Source organism: Brassica oleracea, chromosome C2 (assembly GCF_000695525.1).
Source record: "Brassica oleracea var. oleracea cultivar TO1000 chromosome C2, BOL, whole genome shotgun sequence".
NCBI lineage: Eukaryota > Viridiplantae > Streptophyta > Magnoliopsida > Brassicales > Brassicaceae > Brassica > Brassica oleracea.
Genome location: NC_027749.1, coordinates 22,910,907 through 22,926,265, shown reverse-complemented (window position 1 = coordinate 22,926,265; position 15,359 = coordinate 22,910,907). Strand labels below are relative to the sequence as shown.

The window sequence follows — 15,359 nt, the reverse complement described above, 5'->3', positions numbered from 1 at the left end:
TTTTTTGTTGTTGGTGTGTTTAAAATGATGTTCAAACATCCATATTTATAGGAAATTTTGAATCTGGTAGTTGTAATTTTCCTATGAATTTACGACGAAAATTAATTAGGTGGCAAAAAAAAACGTGTAACACCTACAAAATTGGTGGATTCAAAATTTCCTCGTAAATAACACGCAAAGTTTACGTCGTATTTACAAGGAAATAGTTTTTCCTCGTAAAATACTCGTCAAATTACATCCACTTTACGACGAAACACTTTTGTCGTTACGTTACGAGGAAATAACGATGACTTTAGTTTTCCACATAAGTTCCTCGTAATATCGACGTAAATTTACGAGGATTGTTTTTCCTCGTTAAATTTCCTTGTTAAGCATGTGTTTTCTTGTAGTGTTACTTTCAGACTTAAAGCATGTGTTTAGTTTGTTTAATCATGAAAATTAAATTATATAATTCGATTTTGTGTAAGGCAATTGGGGGTTTGGGGTTTGGGGTTTAGAAAGAAGAGATTGAGTGATGAAGTTAAGGAACTTGGGGTTTCGGGTTTTGGGTTATAGGGATTTGCATATCTTCCTCGTAAAACACTCGTAAAAAAACACGGGCCTTGTTATTTCCTCGTAAACTAACGATGAATTTACGACGAAATTGATAAACACTTCGTCGTAAAATACTCGTAAAAAAAATGCGGGACTTGTTATTTCGTCGTAACAAAAACACGAGTCTTGTTATTTCCTCGTAACAAAAACACGGACCTTGTTATTTCCTCGTTAATTAACGAGGACTTTACAACGAAATTGAAAAACACTTCATCGTAAAATACTCGTAAAAAAACACGGGCCTTGTTATTTCCTCGTAACAAAAACATGGGCCTTGTTATTTCCTTGTAACAAAAAAACGGGCCTTATTATTTCCTCGTTAATTAACGAGGATTTTACGACGACAACTACTTCTATAAATAAGCACACCCCTCCCATTCTAAACTTTCACAAAAAAAAAACTAATCAATAGTTTAAAAAAACTGAAGGGAGTGCACGGTCACCTGAACAGTTCTGATCAGTTTCAAATGCTATTTGGAAATGATAAAACTGTTCTGGTGCCAGTGTCTTCCTTCAGGTTTTTTTTGTAAATTGAAAAACACTTCGTCGTAAAATACTCGTAAAAAGAAAACGCGGTCCTTGTTATTTCCTCGTAACAAAAACACGGGCCTTGTTATTTCCTCGTTAATTACCGAGGATTTTACGATGAAATTTAATAACACGGGCCTTGGGGTTAGGGGTTTGGGGTTTCGGCTTATAGAGATTTACATATCTTCCTCGTAAAATCGTCGTAAAAGAAAACACGGGCCCTAGTATTTCCTCGAAAAAACCTCGTAAAGAAAAACACGGGTCTTGCTAATTCCTCGTAAATTTACGTTGGCTTTACGACGAAACATAAAAAATAAAACGCGGATCTTGCTAATTCCTCGTAATTACACGAGGGTTTTACGACGAAATATAAGTCTCTATATATACCCGAACCAAATCACTTCTCATTTTGTAGTCATTTCCTCTCCTCCTCATAGCAAGGTACTCCTCTCTACTTCCTCTCTAATTTAGCTTAGGTGGTTAGTTTAGGGTAATTAGTGTTGATTAGGTGGTTAGTGTAGGGAATATGTAGATAGGTTTATGGAATATGTAGATAGGTTTATGGAATTTGTTGATAATATAGGATGATAATTTTTAAATGTTAATTAATAATCTATTTATGTGTTTTATATGGATAATAATGACAATTAAAAAAAAAATTCCACTGGTTCGAAATAACAAGCTTACAGGCATTACAGAGAGATGTTTGGTGAGTCTGGTAGTCATACATGCGCATCATCTTCTTCAACTCCCGGTTCTTCGTTTCCGGAGACTGTCCCCGACTCTCAGTCTTCTCAGAGAGTTTCTCAGTCGCCTCTTTTTGGTGCACCACCGGTTCCTCCATATTTTCTGCCACCGGTTCCTCGGTTTGATGCGCCACCCGCGCATTATGATCATGTTCCAGAGGAGGCACCTCCTCCGATGGCGGTCGGGATTCATCCCGATTTGCTGGTGCCACCGAGTGCTCCTTATGCTATTTACACAGTCGAGGACCTTCTCGCTCAGCAAGGCAGAGAAGGTTTACCAGTCCTAGACCCCGACCAACCGGACGAAACTTTGTGGTACGTTTACATTTTTATTGTGCAATTTTTTTATAACAAAAATAAATAATTTAAATACGTTTTTTTTTTGTTTTTCAGGTTTGGAGTTGATGGTTCTGTCGCTCGGAACGTAGCCGAGGTAACCAAAGGCTACTTCCCCGACGCTCATCCGAACTGGAAATTGACGCCAGACCACGTCAGAAAAACGTGGTTCAAAATGTTCGCCGTAAGTTACTATTAATTAATTTTATAGACTTTATTTTTATTATTATGACTTTTTATTATTTTTAGACTAATTATTAATCTAATTTTTCTTGTTACAGCAAAAATATCATTGGTCCATAGGGGTGAACGAGAGGGTGAAAAAAACGTTTATTGGAAAGGCGAAAACTCGATTGTTGGACACGTTATCCAACTGGAAGGATGATTGGATCGTGAAGGGTTATAAGCAGGGAAAACCCGCTGAGCTCACCACGTCTGTGTGGGATGGCCTCATCCATTTTTGGAACATGCCATCGTCCATTAAAGTCTCCAACAGTTGCTCCACCTCCCGTCAGAAAGATGAGCAAGGCAACGGGCCGATGCTTCATACTACGGGTCAAAAATCCCACGGCGGTTTCCGTATGGATATGGTAAATATTTTAATTAATTAATTTTTTTTTAATATATTCTACCTTGTTAAATGTTTTTTAGGCCAAAGAGACGGCTCGTCGGCAGGGAGTTGAGTGGATTAGAGCTTGACCGCGGAGCTGGACGACCAACCGCAGTTACCAATGCGATCGCAAACGCAGTCGCAAAGAAGTGCCGATTGCGATCAGAGAACTACGTTTGGCATTTTAAAATCATATTTACTTGGTTTAGTCCGAGTTAACCTAGGTCTGTCCGGTCGACACGTTTCGATTTAAGCCTCATATATATATATATATATCTGTTTCAGGACCAAACTTAGATTTAACTATTTTTCTCTCAAGAACTCATACAAACTAATTAAAGTTTGGATCTTTTAAGCATTTTCTTCATCTTTTTTTTTTGAGCAACTTTTTCTCAGTCTGGTATCTTTATCTCTAAACTTAACTTGTGTTTAGTGGGGTTTATAATGATTAGTGAGTAGCACTTGTTAGACGTATGGGTAAGATAGATTAGCTAGGTTGATTTAGTGATGAGAATTAATGTTAATTACATGATTAGTATAAGGATTAAAACTACGGAATTGGGTTAATCTAATTTGGTGTTCCTGAACTTAAAGATTAGCATTAGATCACCTAATCAATTGGCACCCAAGTTCTTGAATGAATTTGAGTACACTTTTCTTGCTTATTAATTGGTTATTCTTAAACTCATCTTGTTGGCTTAGATCAAGCATGAAATTTGTATTTTTTCTGTCTTGAACTATTTGATTTGACACTTTAAATGTTATTATAATGATATAGTTTTGCTTGCAACTAGAATGTTAAGGAAATTAAACCTTTTACTCATCAAGAGACAGATGAACCATTAATTCAGATGGTTAACATTTTCCCCACTCGAAAAGATCACTAGACCAAACGATGTTGGTAATCTAAGTTTGTTGTGTTTGTCTAAAGAATGGTATAATAACGTCCACGTTTACTTTTCGATTATTTGCTGAAAGAAAAAGTTTCAACCGCGTTAACTGTTCAGAATTTTGGACATATCAAAATTTAATGGTACGAGAATTTACTGCTCGTTAGTATTACTGTTTCATCTTTTAACTTTTACAATGGTTCATTTAAAACACATATCTATATATGTTGGTAAGCATAGGAAAAGTCTTTTTCTCTTATATATTTTGTTAAATCGTTTACAATTAATATATATTCCATATCGTCAATTCCATGTCAAGTCGTTCTTCTTCATATTTAACAGTTTACAGTTACACGTCATTTGGTTTATGACACAATAAATGTGCGGTAACTTATACTATTTCATGCAACGTCTTATAGTTGAAGTATCAATGTTACAGCAACGCAACCTAGAAAGTAATTAATTAGTTAGTTCACACTTCAAGCAGCTGTTAACATCATAGGGAAGCTTTAAGAATTCATATCCACAAAAATACAAGACATTAATATTTTGTACGAACGATGGCTAGCTATTGTCTTACATAAACATCCAAGAGATGAAACATCGATTAATATCTAATCCTATTTTATACATTTTATGAGACACATCAGAACATGATTAACTCCGGTCTTTTATTTGGAGTTTTTAACTCATGATTTGACTTTTTTTTTTACGTTTTTCGGCTAAAATACGTTTCTTATATCTCTTATGTAAGACACGTTCTTAGCTTTTTTAGTTAAAAGTTAAGAACCATCTCTTATCCGAAGCTAAGAATTTCAGTTAAGAGACCGGTGTTAATCATGGTCGGGTGTAAGTGACCTGAACCAAATGACAGAAAGGCTGACTCATGACGTGAACATGCATGGTGAATATATTTAGCAACCAGCTACACATTCCATTTTCCAATACCAATGAGATAGACGTGTAATAATAGCCACCTAACATACCGTCGAAATAGGTGAACGAAAACCCCAATGAGATAGACGTGTAATAATTAGATTTTTATTTTGGAACTAAACTTAGGTTCATAAGTTAATAATAAAATACATTAATTTAAAAAAAAAATTAAAATAATTCAAAAAAAATAATGAAGCTCATTTTAATGACGCTAACGCCACTAACTAAATCATAAATTTTAAATTCTAAACCCTAAACCTTAAATCTAAACCCTAAACCCTAAATTCTAAACCCAAACTCTAAACCCTAAACCCAAGCCTATATCTTAAACCCAACTCTTAAACCCTAAACTCAAACCGTAAACTCTAAACCCAAACCCTACACTTTAAACTCAAACCCTAGATCCTAAACTCAAACCTAGACTCTAAACCCAAATCTTAAACCCTAAAGAAACAACATCAACATTAACCCAAATCTTTAGGATATAGGATTTGGGTTCAGGGTTTACGATTTGAGTTTAGGGTGTAGGGATTAGGTTTGGACATACGGTTTGAGTTTAGAGTCTATGATTTGAGTTTAGGATATAGGGTTTGGGTTTACGGTTTGGGTTTAGGGTTTAGGATTTGGATTTAGGATATAGGGTTTGGGTTTAGGGTTTACGGTTTGGGTTTAGGGTTTAGGGTTTAGGATTTAGGTTTAGGGTATAGATTTAAAGTTTAAAGTTTAGTTATTGGCGTTAGTACCATTAAAATTGGCGTTATTATTTTTATTAATTATTTCAGATTTTTTAAAATAAAATTAATCTATTTTATTATTAATCTATATGACATTTCGATTGGTAACAAGAGGAGAACCGAATTTAACCTAAGTCTTGTTCTTTATTTTGTGTACGACGAAAGCAAAACACAGTGCTGAATCGTTTTAATGCATGCAGCACGTTTTAAAAACAGTAGTAACAACTAACAATTAAAAGCCCAACCTTGATAAAAACTTTAGTCGGCAATCAAACCAATTACTATTATATTGGTCCATCATAGTAAAGCCGGTGCTAGCTAGCAGCCTAGCAATAAGAAAGACAGTTATTAATTGTTACCTTTCTGTATTTATTACAGTCGCTTCCTGCATCATTTGTCGGCCGGTTCCACATGAAGATTTAGTTTGTTGATATATGCATTGTGTAGTAGAGGAAGCATATGTAAATTGATATAGTAAATCTATGTTATGTTTTACCAGAAAAATATAAGCAATCAATATTTGGGGATCGGCAACTTAAATTATGATCAAATATCAGCACTCTAGCAATATCTCCGATGTAATCACTCATGTCGATCCAAATGTGAAAATATTGTGATTATCAATTGTTGTCATGTTCTATTTAATTAGTTCTCCTATTATCTGTTAGCTAGTTGTTATTTATATGACCTACCATTACATATACTAGGGTCGGTGTACGTGCGGATTACATGTGATATTAAAGTAATGTTGTATTAAAATTTGAAGTTTTAGTTTGTGAAAGTGTGAGTTAAGTTTTGGTTGTTTGGATGTGAAGACGGAAAAACAAAATAGTTTGACAGTAGAAATAAGTAATTGTCCAAAGGGAATAGAATTTGGTAGATAACAAAAAATAATTAAAATAAAATAAGACATAGACGATGTCTGCTAGGTTTATTGTGCATGGTCTTGTAGAGCGGCCACTTTCTATTGCGGGCGGACCTACAGATAAAAACAATTTTGTTAATACAAGTTCATTATTGAGTTTGAAGAGTTTCGGGTCGGAAGACTTACTGGTAGCTTGCATGTTATGGTATAGAAAGTTTTTGAAGATTCTGGGAAGCCTGTTCTGGATGATCATCGGATTGTGATTCTGGAGGAGAGAGAGTAAGGAGTTTAGTATTTTTGGATAATGGTGTGTACTGGGTTGAAAATAATATTGGATTACCTGGTAGGTGCGGTAGACCGTTGTATATTTCTTTGTAGACAATGTTTTTAACCCTTCCTATCTTTTGATCCTTTCCTTGTATAATTTTGAGGCCTGACTTGGTAGTAACTCGGGAAAGACCAACATATAGCTGTCCATGGGTGAAAACGGGTTGTGGCAAATACAATACGACCCCTTTCAAACTCTGACTCTGACTTTTGTTAATTTTCATTGCGTAACATAGCCTGATCGGAAATTGCCACCTTTCTAGGGTGAACGAATGTTTAGTTACTGATTCTGATAGTGTGATTCTTGGAAGGTCCACTTTATGTCCAATATGGGAGCCTGTAATTATTTCACCTCTAATAACACGCTCACCTAGGTACGTGACAATCAGAGGTGTTCCGTTGCATAACCCCTTCTTTTGATTTAAATTCCTTAGGAGCATGAAAGAGGCACCCACTTTGAAAGTAAGCTTATGTGCAGGCAGGCCTGGAAAGCTCAATGAGTTTAAATACTCCACTGGGTACAATGTCTCGTTGTTCTCAAAGTCAGTGTCTATTATACCGAAGCTATCGGAACTGAGATATTCCTTTGAAACACCGTCAGCTTCAGATATCATGTATTCATTAATCTCATCCACCGTTTCGTTCCTTGGTGTGAGGATAGCCCTTTATGTATAGTCTTGCTTGGTTCCTTTCCACTGGTCAGTTCGCCCGTAAGTAGCTTCTAGAATTTGTTTGTGAGGATCTGAGCTGAGCTCCTCGACCAACGTTCGGTCAATAGAAATGAGCTGATCCTCTTCATCTTCATCAAATTCATTCACCTCAGTAGGTAGGGGGTTCCCATCGCCAACCCTCAGGACGTAGTTGGAGAACTCTTTCTCATCTTCGGTGAGGCGCATATTCTTCTGGAGGGTGAATTTGTGGCATGATTCCCATAAATATGAATGACTTATGGAGGCAGAGACAATATCAGCTCTGGTGCCTTGTGGGATGACTGGTAAGATCTCTCTAAAATCACCTCCTAGAAGAACCGTTTTTCCGCCGAATCGGAGAGTTCTGGCTTTGGGATCATGTAAAGAAAGAATGTCTCTCAAGGACTTATCGAGGGCTTCGAAAGCATGCCTATGTGTCATAGGTGCCTCATCCCATATGATTAGAGCTGCCTTTTCTATTAATTCTACGAGCATAGTTCCAGGTGTAATGTGGCAGGTGGATGTGGCATTTAGATCGATTGGGATATTGAAATGGGAGTGGGCAGCGATTGGGATATTGAAACGTGAGTGGGCAGTCCTGCCGCCTGGTAGTAGTAGGGCTGCTATTCCAGATGAAGCAACGAGAAGTACTATCTTTTTCTCTGACCGCAGTCTTGAAATGATTGTCTGGTATAAAAATGTTTTGCCTGTGCCACCAGCCCCGTAGACGAAAAATAGCTTCCCACAGTTTTCCTGAGTCGACTCAATAATTGCTTGATAGACATCCAATTGTTCACAGTTGAGCAAGGTGTACTGGGTGTCATGTCTACTCTTCTCCTCGGCAATTATACTGTAGCTCTTGTTGCCACAAAGTATTACCTAGCTCTTTAAGTAGGAGAGGTCAGGAGTAGGCATTCCTGGGAAATCAGTAAGGGTGTGTTCTTGGTTCCGCAAAGCCTTCTCGAGTTCAAGTAATGTATACTGCGGGTGTTTGAATTCCTTACGTTTCTTGTAGAGGGTGTCCTCACTCAGGGATTTCCTGCACTTATCCCACAATTCCTTAGGGTTAGCAACATGACAGTAGATAAGTAACGTGACAAACATTTCTCTTAGCTGAGAAGGTGTACCCCATGTGTTGAGTTCGGCCATACTTTCGTGCCATTCAGCATCGTTAGCGAGAAGACCTCGTGTGCAGCAAGTGCTTTTGAAATCGGGATATGTGACACCGTTGAAGGTTTTAAGCTCTGTATAACTTCTTGGGCCCTTCACTTTGTTTATCAGTATCCTCAAATAATAACGATCGCCTGAAGTGGGATGTACTGTAACAACCCGACCAATTGAAGTTCCTCTCTTTCTCTCTGACCAGACTTTTGAGCTATTGTTCCATGTGAAGAACTCAGGAATCTGGACATACGTTATGGTGCGGGCGAACGCGGATGTTCTGCATTGAACCATCCACTCGGTAAACATAGTCTTTTCAATGCCTGGCTTTTGTATAACTCTTCCTAGGTTATCCGTATCTTTGATAGTGATATTATGTTCACCTTCCAGATGGACTACCAACTTCATGACGGATGGTTGGTGTTTATGTATACAATAAGCGAAAGTCCTCCACATGGATTCACAAGCGGATAAGTATCGACAGTCTTGATACTATTTTATCTCATTCCTTGCTTTCTTCACCTTTTCTTTGCCTTTCTCGGATGTCTGGGGGTCGATTCCTTTCTCGGACATTGGTGGGTCGGGGCCTTTCTCAATCAGAACTGTCGCTCTGTCGACTCCTTTTGTGATATATTTGAAAAGGTACTTGATAGCGGATGTCCTATTGCACCATTCCACATTTATATGAGCTGCATACTTCTTCAGGATTTCTATGTTATAAGGGATGACAGAAGCATTATCTATAAGAATTCCATCCTTTAAAACATTAGCAATTTCGTTCTTCCGGCGACGATATATTATGTACCCAGACTTATCAATTGATGTAGACTGAGTAAATGGGCGGGGAAATTTCTTCGCACACACATGATTCTTCATACATGGTGATCGAGGTCTATGGACTCCACATGGCCCATGGATCATGTGCTTTGCAACCAATTCATAGGCTTGGGGTCTTTCTGCTTGTCCGAAAGTTCGGCGGAAATAATCTTGTCGATTTCTTCTAAGCTGGGGGTCCTTGAGTGGTCTCCAAACCACAACAAAATATGTGCATGGAGAAGACCTCTTTTTTGGAATTCAATCCTATGAAGAGCTGGTATAGAAATGATTTGAATTAGTTATATGAAGCTAAATGTGAATTAAATTTTCAAATTAAAGAGAATACCTGCTGCGTAGGGGGCGAAGAATGTACCCATTTTAAAATCATCTAGCAACTGGTCTAGTTTCATTTTGAAAACTCGGCACTCAATATCTGGTCTATCATTCGGGCTATCACCGCCGTATGCTGCTAGATGGTCTTTTATCTCTTTCCAATTTGGGTTTACCGTCATTGTTGATTCCCAAACTGTCTGCATATTGCCATTGCGTCATGATATTTCTCAATCAAATAACGGGGCCCACCAGTAAAACTCAGTGGTAGAATAAACCTCTTACCAACCGTCCTTGCATCCGTGTCACCTTTTTCGACTGCATCGCAAACGTTACTGTATAATTCAGCCCTTAGAACGTCTTGATTGTTCCTATGCCATCGAAGACGATCTTCCTCGATCGCAGAATATACATCAACAACATATTGGTGGATGAGGCGCCCAGACTTAATGAGTGTCATTCCTTCTTTTAACCGAGTTTGTATTTGGGAGGCATAAAATTGCCGGATACTGACAAATTTCCTTGTCCTCGAGCTTCCTTCCTCTAAATGCAACGGAATTTCGGTATTGAAACCACACTCACCATAAAGAAACAAAAGTGGGTACTGGAGGCTCATGTATAGCGGATGATCATCTCGTATCTCCTTCAAATTAGTTGACTGAAACTGGACGACTATATCTCTCTCACATATAGTGTCTGACATGTCGCCGACAATAAGTCCAACAACCTCAGATGATTGAGGTAAGTCCTATTGTTTGCCTTTCCCTTTATCAGATATGAGACTGATCGTAAAATCTTCTCCTGAGTTCACCTCATACCGATCTCGAACCCGCCTAAAAACCTTTGCAAGGCAATTTTTTGCATCCACCATTTCTATAAGGACTTTTAATGTGGCTTCGTCTGCTTTTCCTTCAGAGGTTGTTTGACCTAAAGCTTCCAGCCGATTCTTAACTTCGTTTGCCGTATCAAAAATATAGAGCTGTAGGTACTTGGGTGGTAAACTTGGCTTAGGAATGAGGGATCCGATACGGTGGTAAGTCTGCCCTTGAATACAGAATGTGAATGGCCCTGTTTGCCCTTGAATACGGAATGTGAATGGCCCTTTGCCGAAAACAACACTGTAATCTATATTTGCTCCAATAGATGTAAAAGCTAGGAGGGCATTGTACACTCGGATTGTCTCGCGAAATTGTTTACATTTCAGTAGCTTTGCTAACACGGGTGGAGGTTGTCTCAGAGGCGGAAGCTTTATCTGTCCTTGGTTGCAACAAATGGTAAAGCGTAACTCCTTCGTTCTAGGGTCTCTTCTGGTGCTCTCGAATTGCCAGACTAAAGCACCACACGATGGACATTCTAAAATTGGGTTGTTTGTTGCTTCAGAGGAGGATGACACATCTGAAGGGGCTGGAAAAATAAAATAGTCGAGACACGACTATTAGATGATTTAATAGATATTTGGAACCAATAGCAACTCCCTTATCAGTTAAGTGGTTAGTTGACCCAAGAAGATACTTTTTTTTTTATTTGTGTTCAACAGATTTCTCTAAACGACTCCTTAATAAAATTGTTTTTGTATCTATTTTCATATTTAAATTACAGGAAAAAAGTTTCATTATAAAGTAAATATACAATTATACTTCTGTGGTTACCTAATCAGAATCTTATTGGTAAGAATTTAGAGGTTGGTATTTGAGATCTAGGTTTAAAATTATGTAAAATAGTTGATAAATATTAATAAGTGGGAAAATAAATTTTTAAAATAGTTTGGAAAACTATTTTCAAATTAGGGGAAAATTTTGGTAATAATTTTGTTAAAATTAGGAAAAATTAAAAGCTCATGGAAAAATATTAAAATATCGAATTTGAAAACATGTTTTTTTAAAATAATAGTTTAAGATTATTTTTTTAAAAAAATTTTATATATATTTAGGGTATTAGACAAAGTATGTAAAAGACATAAGAGATCTGGAACATTTGGGGTCAATTTTTGTGAACAAAACTCGTAAATTGTATATTTATGAGAATTGTCCATTTTAATTTACTCTTTTAATAATTTAGTGATTTATTTAATTTAACAATATTAATAATATTACATCTACACATTATTAAGTTGTACCGATGGTTTAATATGTAAACATAAAATGTATCTAAAGTAGGGAAATATGTACATTTTCCTTTAGCTCTGCCGATTTGATGATTTTGTGCGGGCGTAGCTGCGCTGGGTCCTATAAAAAAACTTGTTGTTGGTTACTCCACGTAATTTATTTATTTTATTGTGAAGCTGTAGTTGTATTATTTGATGCTTACCTTCTATCCTTCTTGATGTACGTTTTGATAGTAATATTGCCCTTCGCATGGCACATGCATTTGTTCTTGCCACTGCATGTATTAAATTTAAATTATGTGTTAATAATCAGATAGTATATTTCACATAGAGAAAAATGTTATCAGTTTGAATGTTTGTACCATGTAACGCGCAAATGTCACAGCCACCTATGAAGGAATCCCATAAAAGCATTATTAGTAAAATATATGTGTGAACTCAACAAAACCACAAAACCATCGTAAATATATTAATATAGTATTTGTTTTTTGTGTGATATAGCTGGATAACTCACAGTCAAAGAATTGTGGGGGAAAATGTTGTCGCATGTAATTATTTGATATTTTACCCTAAATAACCGATATTTTATCCAAATTATCCGAACTATCCGAACCCGAACCGGATCCAAATGAGAACCGAACTTTTTTCCGGATATTTTCCGGTTCCTACATTTACTATCCGAACCGAACCGAACCCGAAACTATCCGAACCAAACCGAACCGAAAATAGGTCAAGTACTAAATGGATCCTCTAGCTCCTATCCGAACTACCCAAAACCCGAAATACCCGAACCGAACCGAACCGATACCCGAAATGCCCAGGCCTAGTTTGTACCGTGTAACGCGCAAATGTCGCAGCCACCTATGGAGGGTAAAATGTTTTCCCATAAAAGCATTGTTAGTAAAATATTTGTGTCAACTTAGCATAATCACAAAACCATCACAAATATATTAATATATTATTTGTTTTTTGTGTGATATAGCTGGATAACTCACAGTCAAAGAATTGCGGGGGAAAATGTTGTCGCATAATTCCCGCAGCTGGAGCTGTTCGGGAAGAATTCGAATAAATAAATGATATCAGAAAAGTTGGATCAAGTAGTCGGGACATGTGTCTATTATGTTTGGGGTTTTTAATAAGTAAATAATATACTAGAACATTGATGGATTGAGTGATTGAATTTTGAGTATACCTTTCACTTTATTACGTACTCCTAGCGAGCGTCCACGTTTACGCTTCGGTGTGTTTGAACTCGATGACTCTGATATTGGAAAGAAGAATAATATTAATAAATAAAGTTATGATTATAAAGAGTACACAAATATATTAGATAATTGTAATACATAGAGAACTTGATAAATTAATAGGGTGTAAATTAAAAATAATTATAAGGAGTAATGTCAACATTATGTAAAATTAGTTATTTATTATACATTATAATTTATTATTTGTCGAATAATAAGAACTAATGATGTTTTTTAAAATGTAGAATTTTAATATGTTGTTGTATAATTAATACTGTACATTTTTTTGTTATAGTTGTATAAATCTTTGTTGCCGCTGTAGGAATTTGTGTGTAGGATTTCAGTTGTAAGTCTAAAAATATTTAATTATTTACTTTTAAAATTTGCAAAATAATATTAGAGATTACAAAATTAGCAAAATAATTCTGCAATATTTTGTTATGCAAAACAATATTTAATTCTTAACAACACGTTATCCTGGGATATTTAAAAATGGTGAAGAGGTTCCACATGTTTCTTTAATAATATAATACCAAAATACATGTGGTTTATTTCATAATAAGTATTTTAAAATAAAAAGAATCTTCTACATAATAAGAAAAGCTACATTGCAAACAATTATAGTGATGAAATATATCTATAAGAATAATGTATATATTTGTTATTATTAGAGTTTTGGATGAAAGTATTAAATTAATATAACAATACTAATAATGTTTTTATTCAAAATGAATTTATATTTTCAGAATACCTCCTAGAAGTGGAGGATCTTGGGAGGAAGGTTTGACCATGGTGTTGTGAGAGAACTGTTAATTTAACAAAATGAAGAATATGAAAACAAATAATCTTCGCACTTTGTAAACCACTCCTTAAACAAAAAAAATCACTTACACGGATAACTTTTCAAAAGAAAAAAATGGCACGAATAGACATGAATGAAAAGCAATGAGTGGATGGTGAAGTTTTTCAAACTGTGAGGCGGTGGATCTGTGTTTTTGAGATTACAATAGTTGATGTTATTTTGCAGGAAATATGTTTAATGTCGTTAGTCATTTGACTTAATGGCAGAATATATTTTATTTAATTCTCAATAAATGCATTAGATATTATTTGACTCATAATTTACATTCAAATATTTGACCACACGTATATATATTGACAACGTATACGAATCAGTATGCAGGTAATATTACAGTTGCTTTAATTACGTATACGTATGTCGAAGAATATGAGTATAACAATTAATAGCATGGACATAAACCAATCCATGCATGCATACAGTTCATAAGTACGTGTACGTATGTAAAATGCATGCTGATCAAACAAATTTAATAAGTTAGGAATGAAAACCAAACAACTTAATATGATAATGCTGATCATTCTTAAACTTAACTTCATAACAAAGCTATGAATAAAAACCAAACACCTCAAATAGGAAACCAAACAATAACGTGTTTCCAATACTAAACTGTCTTAGCAAGAAGCAAAAACAAACTGATGAAAAAAACATAAGTACACTGTTATTAGAGAATCATCCGGACTGGGCAGTCTGTACCAGCCACTGATGGAGAGGAAGGTTTGACGTGTTGTGAGAGAACTGTTAATTTAACAAAATGAAGAATATGAAAACAAATAATCTTCGCACTTTGTAAACCACTCCTTAAACAAAAAAAATCACTTACACGGATAACTTTTCAAAAGAAAAAAATGGCACGAATAGACATGAATGAAAAGCAATGAGTGGATGGTGAAATTCTTCAAACTGTGAGGCGGTGGATCTGTGTTTTTGAGATTACAATAGTTGATGTTATTTTGCAGGAAATATGTTTAATGTCGTTAGTCATTTGACTTAATGGCAGAATATATTTTATTTAATTCTCAATAAATGCATTAGATATTATTTGACTCATAATTTACATTCAAATATTTGACCACACGTATATATATTGACAACGTATACGAATCAGTATGCAGGTAATATTACAGTTGCTTTAATTACGTATACGTATGTCGAAGAATATGAGTATAACAATTAATAGCATGGACATAAACCAATCCATTCATGCATACGGTTCATAAGTACGTGTACGTATGTAAAATGCATGCTGATCAAACAAATTTAATAAGTTAGGAATGAAAACCAAACAACTTAATATGATAATGCTGATCATTCTTAAACTTAACTTCATAACAAAGCTATGAATAAAAACCAAACAACTCAAATAGGAAACCAAACAATAACGTGTTTCCAATACTAAACTGTCTTAGCAAGAAGCAAAAACAAACTGATGAAAAAAACATAAGTACACTGTTATTAGAGAATCATCCGGACTGGGCAGTCTGTACCAGCCACTGATGGAGTGACTATTCTGCATGTGCTCTAGTCACTACGCTTGGCACGCTTTGCTTTCTTCTGGACGTCAATAGCTGAAGCACCACCACCACTACT

General features: G+C 35.7%; 3 protein-coding genes across 3 annotated transcripts; 1 reads left to right on the top strand and 2 right to left on the bottom strand.

Annotated features, from left to right (window-relative positions):
* The first annotated feature begins 1,824 nt into the window (after positions 1–1,824).
* Positions 1,825–2,903, top strand: LOC106323741. Its single transcript, XM_013761819.1, has 4 exons — positions 1,825–2,183; positions 2,262–2,388; positions 2,486–2,794; positions 2,856–2,903. Exons 1-4 carry the CDS (start codon positions 1,825–1,827, stop codon positions 2,901–2,903), a joined length of 843 nt encoding a protein of 280 aa, XP_013617273.1.
* Positions 2,904–7,231: 4,328 nt separating this feature from the next.
* LOC106323740 lies at positions 7,232–7,696 on the bottom strand. The gene has a single exon (XM_013761818.1). It carries the CDS (start codon positions 7,694–7,696, stop codon positions 7,232–7,234), a length of 465 nt encoding a protein of 154 aa, XP_013617272.1.
* Positions 7,697–8,134: 438 nt separating this feature from the next.
* Positions 8,135–10,022, bottom strand: LOC106323739. Its single transcript, XM_013761817.1, has 4 exons — positions 9,852–10,022; positions 9,579–9,762; positions 8,939–9,156; positions 8,135–8,818 (listed from the first exon to the last, which is right to left on the bottom strand). The coding sequence occupies exons 1-4, from the start codon at positions 10,020–10,022 to the stop codon at positions 8,135–8,137; spliced, it is 1,257 nt and encodes a 418-aa protein (XP_013617271.1).
* Between the last annotated feature and the right edge of the window lie 5,337 nt (positions 10,023–15,359).